This window comes from Siphateles boraxobius, unplaced genomic scaffold (genome assembly GCF_051911475.1).
Source record: "Siphateles boraxobius isolate OS27281-9 unplaced genomic scaffold, OSU_SipBor_1 65, whole genome shotgun sequence".
In the NCBI taxonomy this organism is placed as follows: Eukaryota; Metazoa; Chordata; class Actinopteri; order Cypriniformes; family Leuciscidae; genus Siphateles; species Siphateles boraxobius.
This window is the reverse complement of record NW_027509192.1, coordinates 21,394,948-21,409,903: the sequence shown is the minus strand read 5'-3', so window position 1 is coordinate 21,409,903 and position 14,956 is coordinate 21,394,948. Positions and strand designations below refer to the sequence as shown.

Sequence of the window (14,956 nt, the reverse complement as noted above, 5' to 3'; positions counted from 1 at the left end):
CTAAGTTCTCTTTCATTTTATGAATTTAAAGGGTCATGAACTGCATTTTTTATATTTATTTATTTTTTATTATATTTATACAATTTTACAATTCTGTTTTGAGCTACATGTGGTTTGAAATCCTATTCAAAGTTTTAGTCTGATGCGTGGTTTATGTAACTTTCTCGTAAACAGCAGACGTTGTTATAAGAAACATGCTGAAAGTCACATGTGATTTCAAACCACAAATTAATTTCATGTGACCTTTTTAAAAACTGTTTTAAATTTTTTTTTTGGTGCTAAATATGATCTGATTCCAATCGAATATGCACACAATTCAGATTTGGACTGACAGTCTGAATGAGGCTAAAGTCACGTAGGTTTAGAAGGACATAAGGATAAGTAAAAGAAAGAAAAAAATATGTTTTTACTGTTACTTGTGACATCTTTTTGGTGTACATTTAATTTCAGCTTTATTGACTAAGAAAGGTGATTTGGGATCCAGAAAAAGAGTGATTTACTGCTTTGATCATACTGCAGGTTGGCTGGTCTCTGCTGTGTCGTCTGATGGAGATCTGTCCAACCACTCTGGATAGTCTGACCAACCCAGTGGACTATGAGTTTATAGAGGTGCACAAGTAAGCCAGAGTTATTTCTATGAGCTTATATGGCCATACATTCCTGTTTACATAGACTATTTATTTGAAGCAACTTTAAGTAGTTTAAAGCAGAAGTATCATTGCCATCCTTGAATAAGACACTCTCTGTATCATTCTATAAAACTGAAAGTACAAAAGTAAAAGAGAATTCCTTTGTTCTACTGGTTAAGAATAAAAGTGATTGACTAGGAGGATTGATGCATATAAAAGAGTTTATTTTTATAGTACTTTACACGGTACATATTGTTCCAGAAGAGCTTTACAGAGAAAGTGCTGGACAGTTAACTCAAAAATGAAAATTATTTTATATAAATTACTTTTAAAATGATTTACTCACTCTCAGGTTGTTCCAAACCTTTATGGCATTGCTCTGCTGAACACAAATGAAGATATTTTGAAGAATGTGGGAAACGGAACAGTTCTGGGGCACCATTGACTTCCATTATTTATATATATATACACACATTTCCTACTATGGAAGTCAATTGTGCCCCAAAGCGGCCTGGTTACAACATTTCTTCAAACTATCTTGCTCTCTACTACAGAGCTAATGCAGAATGTGAGGGGTGATAAGGTGACAGAACTGTATAGAAGGGCTAGACCCTTAAGAGCTTCATAAATAAGTATAAATAATTCATTATTGAACAGGGAGCATGTGTAGTGATGATAATATTGGACCTATAAGATCATTTTTTGTAGGTCTGATTAGAACTTTAACTGCTGCACTTTTTAAGAAGTATTTATGAAAACATTGGGGAATCCAGAAAAAGCGCATTGCAAGTCTTGAAGCTATGAATGTTTGAACCAATTTTTCAGCTTGAAAACAGAATTGTCACGAACTGCTCCGAGATAAGGTTGAGGATCCAAACGCAGTATTTATTGAACAGGGTAATCCAAAGACGTGATACGAAGTACAGGCAAGGTCAAACACAGACAGGCAGCCCATACAAACAAACACAAACAAACAAGGCAGTGAGCACAGGCAAACGAGTAATCCACGGAACAGGCATGAAATCCGAAACCAGGGAGAATGCTGGGAATTGCAGTGTAACACTAAACAAGACTTCGCAGATAATGAAAGAGAAAACCAGGCTTATATTGGGTGAGCTAAACAAGATAATGAGACACAGGTGAATGTGATAATGGACGAAGAGTCCGGGCAGTGAGTTATGGGAGATGTAGTTTGTGAGGGAATGACAATAGTAGGATGTGGAGTGCCCTCTGAGTGGCCCATGAAGGGGACTCCAGCTGGTGACCGTTACAAGAATATTCTGTAACTTAATTTCTGAGGAGGAGGAATGCTGTTCTAGAGACATTAGAAATGTGGTTTTAACTGTAGACTATGACATAATAGAAAATAAGAGCTCTATATCTAGAAGCATTTATCCAGTGATAAGTCCTTTTTTAAATTATTATTATTTTTACATAAGAACATTAATGGCCATCCATTTTTTTAATGGCCTTGACTGTGAGATCCTGGTCTAGATGAAACGTAGAGCTCTGTGTCCTAATAATATCACATAAAAGGAGAATGTACAAGAAGAACAACAAAGGGCTCAAGTCCGAACCTTGTGGCATATCATATTATTATACAGTATTTCAAATTGTATGTTCTAATCGGTTTTTTGTTGTTGTACTAAACTGATTATTTAACAAAAACAGAAGAAAATACAAATTTTAAAAGCACTTTTAAAAAAATACAGCAATCTGACAGGTAGGATGTAATCCAGGCTATTCTTCTGAACATGGCTGAACGTTTAACTGCCCGTTTGAATGGAATTTGGAGTATGTCCTCTAGAGAAGGAAGGGGTAAAAACATGTAACACTGGCTGAACAACTATAGCTATCACTTTTTTTTTAATAGTTTGGTTGTAATAGGATCAAGCATACAAGAAGAAGATTTTGAAGCAGCAAATAGTTTCGAAAGCCAACTGTACACACAACTGTAAACAGTTGAAACTGCTCCTTGGTTGTAACATGTCATGATGTCTAAGATACTCAAACCGGTTTTTAATGAATAATTCATAAATTCATTGCTGCTATCCATGTTCACCAGGTTTCTGTGAGTGTTTGCATGTTTGTTCATAGGCAGATTCTTAAGGTGCTTTCAATGTATCATAATGACGCCAAGATGATGATGGTGGGCCTGAGAGCTCTGGCTCTGCTACTTAAGTCAGGTAAGACTTCAGGTTGCTTTTCCATGTTGCTGTTTATTCAACCATTATAGAATATTGGTTCCTGACTTATTTTTCACAATTATTTCATCTCCTTAAACCCCGATAAAATACAACTGAACAGGCTAGTTAAGAAGCACTTGATAATTACAGACAGGTGTGTTAGACCAGGGTTAGGTCTGAATGGTCCATCGTCGTATTTTTTAAACTCCATTGTTGATTCGAATAGTAAACCACTCTTACTGCACGCACCACAACAGACTTTTAAAAATGGTGGTTGAAATAAAATGCTGCATGGAGTCAACCAATCAGCATATTCAGGGCCCAAGTCCCACCCCTGAAAGTTCCTGAACTTTAAAAAAAGTACTACCTCGCGAAACGGTAATTTATTTTTACCCGAAACTTCATTTAGACCCTGATCCCTGAGTATAATTTGAGTAATATTGGGTAAGATTGATGTATTTTATGTCGTAGAATAAAACGTGAAAGTGTCTTGAGCTTGTATTCAACAAATATCTAATTTCAGCCATTTAACCAAAACCCCATTCAAAAAAAACATTGTCTACTAGAAGATGGAAACGGAAGTGCTAAAATTAACGAGCTTCCAAGTTTTGGACTACAAAGTGATGTCATACCTGCACCACTCTTATGAAATAGCCACACTCCCCTTACACAAACGTTTTTTTGATGATGGTTAGAATAGCATGTTTCATTTCACTTGAGGTATACCACCATTTTGCGGCATTTTCACACTCCTCTCCAGAAATGAAAGTAATATTTGGTGTTTGTGGGTCAAATGTGGTCTGATGGATGTGTTTATCTGTGGGTCAGGTGAGATTGTGATGCAGGTTCTGGATGAGGAGGAAGTGGATGTGTTTTTCTTGGTTCTGGAGGCCATGAGGTTCTTCAATGACAGAGAAGAGGTTCAGTTACAGGGATGTGCTGCTTTACAACTACTGCTGCAGACAGGTACCTGTGATCTGAGTATAAGCAGTGAGACCCTATGATTTCCCCATCCGCAAGAGTCCTGTCATGGAAATTGAATTTAATGTATAATGCGGAATGTCACATCATTTGGTGTAATAAACTTAATTAAACAGAATAAATCAAAAGTAGGGTTGTACACTTAAATAAAATTGTTAGTGTCTTTGAATATTAAAGCTTAAAAGTCTGCATGTTCTGCGTTTCTCTGTGTGAATGAGTGGTTTAATCTGCATTTCTCTTCCATTCTTCTATATATGGTAAATGGAGATCGACGACTTCTCCACAGATCTGGAGTCCACAAACGTTTCACCACTTTATTTGATTACATATTTATCTGATGATAGTTTTATCAGAGGTCTTCACTACAGCCCTCCGAAATAAAAGTTAGAACAGAAATATATTACTGTTGGACTTCTCAAAGTAATTATAACAATATAATACAGTTTATATAAAATAATTTTTAAGGAATATCACACAATATTTCATCCAACTGTAACCCTTTGTTGTGCAAGATTGCTTGCCAAAAATAAAATGAATCGTTCAAATTTAGTTTGATTACATTTTATACAATTATATTGTTAAAGTTTTATGCATTCTTTTGATTGTCAAAGTTTTTGATAATACATTTCAATTAAATAATACAACACAGAATCTTAAACAATTAAAATGTTTGAATTCACAGAATTTTTGGAGAAAAAAAATAGGACGCTATCAAATCTATTGTAAAGAAAGACTACACGCCTGCGCACATATATATTCAAACGTGCATACCTATAGACTAAACACATGATATGCATGTGCACGCCGTTAGCGTTTTCACACATTCACGTTTTTGAAGTTTACATGGAGATAATAACGTTTTTCAAAATTATTCAAAACTTGCACCATGGAACATGTTTCAAAGTTTGTGGTCTCGAGCCACAAAACACTGTTGTTTTACAAATGAATGGCCAGAACACATTAAAAGTTTTCTGTTTTCAGTTAAAATGGTGTCGTGTAAGCGGCCCCTAAGTTAATAATCAATGTGAATCAATCAAAAACTAACTTTAGCTGGACAATAACTTTATTCTAGAGCTGCTGTAAAGCCAAAACAATCTCTGTTACTTTAATTTCCTGTTATCACTGTAAAGCTGCTTTGAAACATCTATATTGTTAAAAGTGCTATATAAATGAAGGTGACTTTACTTGGCTATTATTGTTAATATTTCAATAAATGATTGAATTGTTAAAGTGTTCTGCTTGTTGTCAGTTTCTGAGGATCATCTGGTGGAGTTCGTAGAGAAGAAGGACCACGAGGTGGTTGTGAATGCGCTGAGCCGGTTCATGGACAGTGAGAATGTGGTTCTGCAAGTGCTCAGGGTCCTCGCACCACTGGCTGCTCCGGGTAAAACACACTGCTCACTCAATGCTTTATGATCAATGACTAGGATTATCATTATAAACGATACTAAATAAGCTTCTCTTTCTTGGATCTAGCCAGCAATGTTGAGATTTTGATGTCCAAAACCGTTAAATGCTACAGCCTAGCTTGTCATGCTATGGAGATGTGGCTCGACTCTGAGTCGATACAGGAGGCTGGTTGCTGTTTGTTACGGAAATTGACATCAGGTGAGCCCAGGTCAAAGGTCATGTTGAAACAAGGAAGTTTGTCCAACATTTAAAAAGTGCTGTTTAGTTTGTATACCTTTTTTGAGTTGTGTTGTCTTGTTTTTGACTTTTACCAGAGAGTTACTACAATATATTGGTGCTGAATGGTGTCCATAAAGTAGCAGTGAAAGCATGTGTCTCGTATCCTGAGAACGCCACAGTGCAGATCCAAGCCCTTTCCTGTCTGAGTGCGCTCGGTGAGTACACATGATTGATATGAACATGATAGTAGAGTATAAATGGAGAACCCGGCCCTCCACTGGATTCCATTAACTGTTGACTGGGAATTTTCAGTGACCAGTCCTCATTGTAACAAATGTCCACTGAAATCAAGCTATAGAACCAGTGCAGTTTATTTCCCAAACATCATCAAACACAAGCATGGCATGAAACTCAAGACATAAACTTCCCAACGGTGGTTACAGGTAACAATACTTGACCAAGTAACAAGGCAAACATGAGGGCTTAAATATACAAGGACTAATGACAGGACAAGGGACACCTGTGAACAATGATACAATGAACCAATAAGAACATGACACATAAGACAAGGGAACACATGACAGGATCACATGACTATAACAGGGAGTCACATGACAAGACATGAAACATGAACCAAAACAAGACGCGACACTCATTCACATGTGAAATTCAAATAATGCCACAAACAGATAAATGCTGTTCTTTCGAACTCTCTATTCATCAAAGAATCCTAAAAAAATTATGTATCACAATTTCCTTAAAAAATATTAAGCAGCAAAAACTCTTTCAACAGCACCAATAATAATTGATAATAACTGATCAGCAAATCAGCATATTATGATCATTTCTGAAGGATCATGTGACAGAAGATGTAATAAAGAAGAAGAGTAATGATGCTGAAAATTCACAGGAATAAATTAAACTTATAAAAAAAACATTTAAAAAGTTATTTTAAATTGTAATAATATTTACGTAGATATATATTGTGGCCACATTGAGCTAATACATTTCCTTATTTTAATTAAGTTAAATTGTGGGCACAATTTAATATGAAGTCATGATTCAAGGCGACAATATCTTGTTTGTTTTTGTTGTTTTTGTCTTTTTCTCAGTGGAGTGTATTGTCCAGAATGAAGGGTTGGAGGACGAGTGTGAGGAGGACGAGGTAGAACAGAAAGTCGTGGTGAAGAACGAAGCCATTCGAGCGGAGGAGATGCTTGTGTGGAGAGAGGCCTGTTATACGGCTTTAGAGAGACATGCCGAAGACGCCACAGTACAGGTGACCTGTGTTACCCTACAGTGCAGAAAACATCTCATCATCTCACTATGTTGGTTTTACTAATGTGGATATGTAACTAATCTCGTTGCCCAATCAGGAAGTGGCATGTTGGGCCTTAAACAGCTTGCTGATCCATTGCAACACATCCACCCGTGTGGAAGTGGAAGGAAGGTGAGCATTCCTTCATATTCTGTGCTATGTCACTTTTCCCAGAATTAATTTTAGAATTTAAGGTTGAGACCATTATAATTGTTTTACAAACAATATGATTTTTATACAGATCATTTTTTGCTCAAGGGAAGGGAATTATTTTGAATAGTTTCATTCCTGCAGTTTGACGCAATAATAAAATAATCAAAAGAAACATAATATACATTATTATTATATTTCTATAGGTATAGAGGTTATGACCCTCATACTTGTGTAGCTAACAACTCTTATCATCTGGGCAAGTCAAGTTGTTGAATACTGAATAGATGAAGATATTTAAATGTAGGCGGTCACATGTTTGTCATGTGGTAATTATGAATATCTGATTAGTTTCTCCGTCACACAGGCCTCCTCTTCACACACTCATCATGGCTGCGATGCTTCTGCACTCATCCAGTGTGGGGGTGTTTCAGGCTGCTACCTGTACATTACACACACTAATACAGCACCACAGTGAGTATGCAGTATGCAATGATAGTTTCAAAGAGTCTTTTTTGTTACATAACCTTATTATATGGCATGTGTAATCCACCGACTGGTATTTTCTTATCTCTGAAATTAACTGGATTACTTTGCATTTCACATGCCATCCATCCTTTATAATATGCAAGATTAGAATCAGTGGATACCAAATTATTGTACTACAATTGTACTACTTATTGTACTACAAAATTATTGTCTTTCAAAGGTAATTTGCTAAAGGCGCCCAGATATTGTATGATGTGTGTGCCTTTAGATTAGTACTGCCCGCAATCTTATGAGAAATAATTTGCCACCATTCTCTAATGAAGTAACATTTATTTTGGTTCTAACAATTATTTACTTCTATGATCTATAAAATTCATACAAAGTCATGTAAGTTTGAATAACATTTCTGATTATACTCCCCTGCTTGTCCATATCATTTTCTATGTACATACTTTTCATACATATAGTAGTTCTTTAAATAAGTATTTGGCCAATGTTACACAAAACAATAAAAACTGACAATGATCCCTTGTGAAAAAAGTGTGCTTAATTGTATTTAATGCATACTTAGTGTACTTCATATCTTAAAAGTATATTTTTAATAAGCTGTACTTGCAGATTCTTGTTTTTTAACACACTTATTGTTAGTACAATTTGTAATAAAATCAAATAAAGTTTTACTTTAAAGTACATTTTAACTCATTGTTTAATAATCTTTTGTCGTGCTTTGAAGAATTACACTTATTTAGATGTGTTGACTATCATTAAAATTTTAACTGTAGTGTGTTATTTGATAATACATTTAAAGATAATAGATTTTTTCCTTATCTTTAGAAATGTGTAATTTCAAATATATTTAAATACATGACATACAAGTGTCAATTACATTTAAATTATATTGCATATAAATTAAATGCATATTGCACTTCCAGTACACTTTAACCATATTTAAAAGACAATAGAAGTAATTATGAAATTAAATTTGAAGATGTACTTAGGTCCTACTAGTGGGTCAAAAAAGCTCTACTTATTGCGTTTTATATACATTTAAATCGTAGTACATTTTAATTTCATTGCAATTAACATTCAATTAAGTGTCCAAAAAAATCAGTTTGCACTTAAGTATATTATCTCCATAACAAATACTCTTTTTAAAACTATGCTACTTCATGAGGGATGTCTCTCAGAATTCGCTTAGTTTGTGTTTTTGTGACTTCAGGAAGGATGAGAGGTCTGCTGCTATCACTTGGCATCCATTTCAACATTGTGGAACTGATGCGGAAACATGCAAACTCCAGTGATGTGTGTGAAAGTGCATGCAAACTACTTCACACACTCTTTCAGGGAGCGTAAGCACACACACACTTCCCACCTCTGATCAAGGACAGTATGACAGGCGAAAACATGAAACTGGACTCATAATTTTGTGTTACTCCAGGAGGGCCAATCTTGATGAAGGGCCCCTGGTTCTCGGCCAGATCCTGATTGCTCTGAAGGCACACAACTTTGTTCCTGAAGTTCAGCTGGAGGGACTCAGAGCCAGTTTAGTTCTTCTCAGCCCAGGTAGAGTATCTGTCTACTTACTGTAAGGAAATATGCCTGCGTGATTTCTGACTCTGTCTTATTGTGAACACAGACAGGAGTTTAAGAGAACATGGCTACTCTGTGGCGGATCCTGACACTGTGGATGTGTCTCTGCGGGTCCTGAAGAACCAGTGTGTACTGGAGGGAGCTCACACTGTCTATCTAGAGGCACTTAATAGGGTAAATACTTTGTTTCGTAAGCTAAAATAGTTCAGTAATTCAACATGGACCATAATGCTAAATCTTTTGCTCATGAGAACTTAACGGGATGTTCCTGGTTCAATGCATGTTAAAGCGTTGTACATTTTTAATGTTAAAATATTTTCTCCTATCTCTGATTACTATGAAAAGACACCTAGAGTATTTCCACTAAATTATAATTTAAAGGGATCATGATATGAAATACTTTAATGTAGTTTCTATTCAAACTTGTATGTCATGCATTTAAAGTGCTGTATTATGCTATTTTAAAAGTTCTGCTCTGATTGGTCAGATGGCTCAGTCTGTTGTGATTAGTCTACCGCGTACAGCGCCTGTCGGAAACGAAGCACCCATTGCCATAACTGAACTTCAGCTCCGGAGGCTTCCTAAAAATCGGCGATTGCACACACTGTAAAGACAGGAATGATGACGTAAATTTTACTATATTAATCCGATGATGAAACATTGGAAGAACTAGTTATTCAACCCAAACCTCCATCTCAAGGATGACTTGAGCGAGACGTTTCTCAGTGATACACTACTCAGTTTGACGAACATTATGAGATGTTGCAGCTGTATTTCCTCTACATCAGCATTAACATGTCCATCAACAAACCCATGTGTATTTTTCTCATTTATTGTGGTGTACATGCAAGGATTGTATCAATAACAGTGCAGATGTTAGCTAGATCTCATGTGAATGACTGATGATATCTTGCTCCATCCTTAGTCTTTACTCAAAGTGTTGAGAACGACAGACAATCTGCATTAATAGACACAGTTTTAGGTAATAGTGGCCCACAGCTGATCAGCATAAGTATCAAGCGGACAACGTATAACATATGCAAATGTGCATTATGTAAATGTGTTACCCGGTAACGTGTAACCGTGACTGATTGGGATTCGGATTACTGACGACTTGTTTAGGCGGTTCAGAGTCGATTCTTTCTTTTGGGAGACAATAACTTCATTTATTGTGCACGTTCGACTTTACAACTTTGCAGATCGTTTCTGTACATTCACAAACAGCTATATTACGCACTGCAGGAAAAGGAAGATTCAAAAACCACAATAGGGGCACTTTAAATATAATTGTAATTACACATTTCTGATGATGAAGTTACAATTTAGTACATTTAAAGATAGGGTAGGCAATTTGTTTTATAAACACTTTTTGTTTACTGGTTGAATCTCTTCACATCTTGATAGCAGTCAATTGGAATTAGTAGAAATTGTCTAAATATTAAAACATGTACTCTATTATGAGTACACATACAGTATATATATATATATATATATATATATATATATATATATATTTTTTTTTTTTTTTTTTTTTTTTCGTGGAAGTCTCAGGATCAAAAAATGTTTGTCAAGTCACCTTTATTTATATAGCGCTTTTTACAATACAATTGTTTCAAAGTAGAGATATTTACAGAGATAACGGGAAAGTAAAGTTGTAATAGTATTGTTAAATTCAAAATTAAATGTTAAATGTCCCCAACTAAGCAAGCCAAAAGCCAATGGCGAATAAAGGCGAAAAAAGGCGACAGTGGCAAGGAACCAAAACTCCATCAGGTGACAGAATGGATAAAAAAAAACCTTGGGAGAACCCAGGGATTCTCCAATCATTGCATTCGGTCTACTCTGAGCTGTTCTCATTTTTGCGTTTCTGTCAGCACTCAATGCTGAAATGAATCTGCAGCAGTCAGGTGGTACAAGTAAGAGCTCTATAAGTTGTTTACGTTCATCATTATTGTAATGTTATGTGCTTTGAGACTTGAGGTAATTTAACGCCATCTCCCCGCTGTGTGTGTTCGTGTTTTGAAGAAGACGTAGCTTTAGAGACGCTCTGAAGGGTGGGTGAGATCTCATGCTTTCAAAGCTAGCTTGCTATTGCTAACCTTTCCGGAAATTACCTACACTACCTTAAAAAGGGTCATGACATGAGAAATCAAATTTGCCTTGATCTTTTGACATATAAGAGGTCTTTAGCTATACCATTAAAACATCCTGCAAGATTCAAAGCTTAAAATGTCCTCCGCATTATAAACGAAGCATTTATTTAATCAAGCTATCAAAAACGTCTTGTTTTCATATTGCAATATCTGAGACGACACATGGGTAAATACATTTGCTTACGCCTGCCTCCAGACCAAGACATCGACAAATAGTTATACAGGTGAAACTCGAAAAATGATAATATCGTGCAACAGTTCATGTATTTCAGTAATTCAAATTAAAAGGTGAAACTAATATTTTTAGTATATATAACTATATAAACTCAGCAAAAAAAGAAAAATCCCTTTTTCAGGACTGTGTATTTCAACAATAATGTTCTAAAAATCCAAATAACTTTACAGATCTTCATTGTAAAGGGTTTAAACAATGTTTTCCATGCATGATCAAATAACCATAAACAATTAATTAACTTGCACCTGTGGAATGGTCGTTAAGACCTTAACAGCTTACAGAGAGTAGGCATTTAAGGTCACAGTTCTAAAAACGCAGGACACTAAAGCCTAGTTCACGCTACATGATTTTAAGCCCGATTTAAGCCCGATTTGCAAATCGTTGAGCTCGCCGACAGGTCAGGGTGTTATCGCGTGCAAATCGCGGAGGATTAGCGGGCGATGAACGCTCGCCAATCTGTTAGTATGAAAGAGACAACAACGCATCAAAGACGCTCGCAGACGCCTCGCAGACGCGTCGCCGAGCCTAGAAAAATATCTAGCATGCTAGATATCCAGAGCTGTCGCACGACTCAATCTCACTGATGTCATGAGCAACAGCCAATCACAGCAAGGCATGAGTTGAGGTCACCGGGTAAATACGTGATTTTTGCTGTCAGCTAAACATAAACATGCAGCTACATGTCCGATATAAACATGCTGTACTCACCTCCAACTCTCTCTGTAGCACAGACCTGCTCTTCGCGTTTGAAGATCCACTCTTTCGCCCATACTTTCTTATTTTTTCTTTTTTTGCGTTTTTTCTCAGAGCAAATGATCGCGCAAACAGTTTGCAGCACTGGTTTCTGTCTGACGTCCACATTCGCGTGTTGTGTTGTTCTTCGCTGTGTATTGGCGCGCGTGTTGTTTCGCGTCAAGATAGACATTAGACAGATAGATTTGTAGACTAGATAGAATCGTTTGGTGACAGAGTTGTTGTCAACTCGTGTAGTGCATTAACTCCTGTTGCGGATCATTCACGCTGTGTCGTGGGGTGTGGACAGCTCAACAACTTGAACACTCCTGATTTCTCTTACCCCTTTTCCACCAAAGCATTTTGAGAGCCGGTTCGGAGCCGGTGCCTACTCGCGAACCAGTTCTTTGTGTTTCGACAGCCAAAGAACCGGTTCTCGGCCAGGAAAACTGGTTCCAAAGCGGCACCAACTCTTTGCTGGACTAGAACCAGAGAACCGTTCTTTTACCACGTCATGCTTACGGCGGGGGCTGGGGGCGGGTTTAGATGTGTTCTAAACATCTTTTCTGAATGCAAAGCCAGGAGAAACATTTGCAGAAACACGATGTAGTCCGCCATTGTAATTGTTATGCTTGAAGTTGGCGCAAGCGTTTCTAGCTTTTTTTTATTTTTAATTTTTTTATTTTGAAAACATTATGTAAGCAAAGAAGAAAACAGTCGTAATGAAAAAAAAGACACAAGACAGGGGTACATAACTAATCAGACAAGACTACATATCAAAGGAAAAGATTAAAAGACTTACATATTTCAATTGTTTTTAAAGCCTTCTTGGTACACGAGTTAGAGATAATCCCAAAGTAATGTTGTACTTGCAAGCGTTTCTAGCTGAGACGTATAGCGACGTACACGGGGACGTAACGACGTAGTTCGCGGGGCGCTCTAATCAGTGGAAAAACAAACAGGTTCTGAGAAGGTTCGCAAGTTGAACCAACTCCGAACCAACTTTGAACCAGCACCAGTTCCGAACCAGTTCTTTTTTGGTGGAAAAGGGGTATCAGAGAGCAAGTCATGTAGTGTGAACCGCACAGTTCAGCCCGACGTTTTAAAATCATGTAGTGTGAACTAGGCTTAAAGACACTTGTCTACCGACTGTGAAAAACACCCAAAGAAAGATGCCCAGGGTCCCTGCTCATCTGCGTGAACGTGCATTAGGCATGCTGCAGGGAGACATGAGGACTGCTGATGTGGCCAGGGCAATAAATTGCCATGTCCGCACTGTGAGACGCCTAAGACAGCGCTACAGGGAGACAGGAAGGACAGCTGATCATCCTCGTAGTGGAAGACCATGTGTAACAACACCTGCACTGGATCGGTACATACGAATATCACACCTGCGTGACAGGTACAGGATGGCCACAACAACTGCCCGAGTCACACCAGGAACACACAATCCCTACATCAGTGCTCAGACTGTCCGCAATAGGCTGAGAGAGGCTGGACTGAGGGCTTGTAGGCCTGTTGTAAGGCAGGTCCTTACCAGACATCACCAGCAACAACGCCGTTTTGTCTCACCAGGGGTGATGGACGGATTCGTGTTTATCGTCGAAGGAATGAGCGTTACACCGAGGCCTGTACCCTGGAGCGGGATTGATTTGGATGTGGGGGGTCCGTCATGGTCTGGGGCGGTATATCACATCACCATCGGACTGAGCTTGTTGTCATTGCAGGCAATCTCAATGCCTTGCGATACAGGGAAGACCATCCTTCTCCCTCAAGTGGTACCCTTTATGCATGCTCATCTGGACATGATCCTCCAGCAGGACAATGCCCCCAGCCATACTGCTCGTTCTGTGTGTGAGTTTCTGCATGACAGCAATGTCAGTGTTCTGCCATGGCCAGCAAAGAGCCCGGATCTCAATCCCATTGAGCACGTCTGGGACCTGTTGGATCGCATAGTGAGGGCAAGGGCCATTCCTCCCAGAAATGTCCAGGAACTTGCAAGTGCCTTGGTGGAAGAGTGGGGTAACATCTCATGGACTGGACCAGATTTGTCAGTTCTTGCTGTGAGGAGGAGATGCACTGCAGTACTTCAAGCAGCTGGTGGCCACACCAGATACTGACTGGTAATTTTGATTTTGAGCCTCCCTTCATTCAGGGACACATTATTCTATTTCTGTTAGTCACATGTCTGTGAAACATTTTTAGTTTATGTCTTATGGTGTTGACTCTTTTAGTGTTCATACAAATATTTACACACATTAAGTTTACTGAAAGTAAAAACAGTTGAAAGTCATTGGACGTTTCTTTTTTTGCTGAGTTTACATATGCATGATTATACTTTTCAGAGGGATGACATTTCTGTATTTAAAATCCTTTTTTTTATTGATTTCATGTAATATTCTAATTTTCTGAGATTTTGAATATGGGGTTTTCATAAGCTGTAAGCCATAATCATCAAAATTATAACTTTTGCACAATATTCTAATTTTTCGAGTTTCACCTGTACATCATTGCACCATAGGCCCCACCCACTGGCGTTTACACTTTCAGAGGCTCTTGTGCATCTTTAAAACACAAATAAATAAATAAATAAATATAGAATAAAAAAAACTGGTCAGGTTTCATTAAATATGTTAATATGTTTTGAAGATGAACGAAAGTCTTATAGGTTTTTGGAAAAACCTGTCAGTGGGTGAGTAACTGCATGACAGAATTAGCATTTTCGAATGAACTATCCCTTAATTATGCCCTTAAACAAAAATATGAACTTGACATTTCTGTTTTAAACCCTCTTTAATGCCTCTTCCCATAGACTTCCATTGTGAGTTCATTACCGTAAACTTTTTTTTTTTATTTAAAGTTGA

The 14,956-nt window shown here is 37.5% G+C and overlaps 1 protein-coding gene and 1 pseudogene across 1 annotated transcript in view; both read left to right on the top strand.

Annotated features, from left to right (window-relative positions):
• lrrk2 (leucine-rich repeat kinase 2) overlaps nucleotides 1-14,956 on the top strand; it is an 81,929-nt gene that overhangs the window by 2,336 nt on the left and 64,637 nt on the right. Inside the window, exons 3-14 of the mRNA XM_077211459.1 lie at nucleotides 520-617; nucleotides 2,727-2,815; nucleotides 3,644-3,781; nucleotides 5,046-5,180; nucleotides 5,273-5,404; nucleotides 5,521-5,640; nucleotides 6,538-6,704; nucleotides 6,802-6,875; nucleotides 7,261-7,367; nucleotides 8,602-8,731; nucleotides 8,821-8,945; nucleotides 9,019-9,146. Coding sequence (XP_077067574.1) covers nucleotides 520-617; nucleotides 2,727-2,815; nucleotides 3,644-3,781; nucleotides 5,046-5,180; nucleotides 5,273-5,404; nucleotides 5,521-5,640; nucleotides 6,538-6,704; nucleotides 6,802-6,875; nucleotides 7,261-7,367; nucleotides 8,602-8,731; nucleotides 8,821-8,945; nucleotides 9,019-9,146 — 1,443 coding nt within the window. The remainder of the gene's footprint in view (nucleotides 1-519; nucleotides 618-2,726; nucleotides 2,816-3,643; nucleotides 3,782-5,045; nucleotides 5,181-5,272; nucleotides 5,405-5,520; nucleotides 5,641-6,537; nucleotides 6,705-6,801; nucleotides 6,876-7,260; nucleotides 7,368-8,601; nucleotides 8,732-8,820; nucleotides 8,946-9,018; nucleotides 9,147-14,956) is intronic.
• LOC143721266 (uncharacterized) lies at nucleotides 13,265-13,901 on the top strand (annotated as a pseudogene).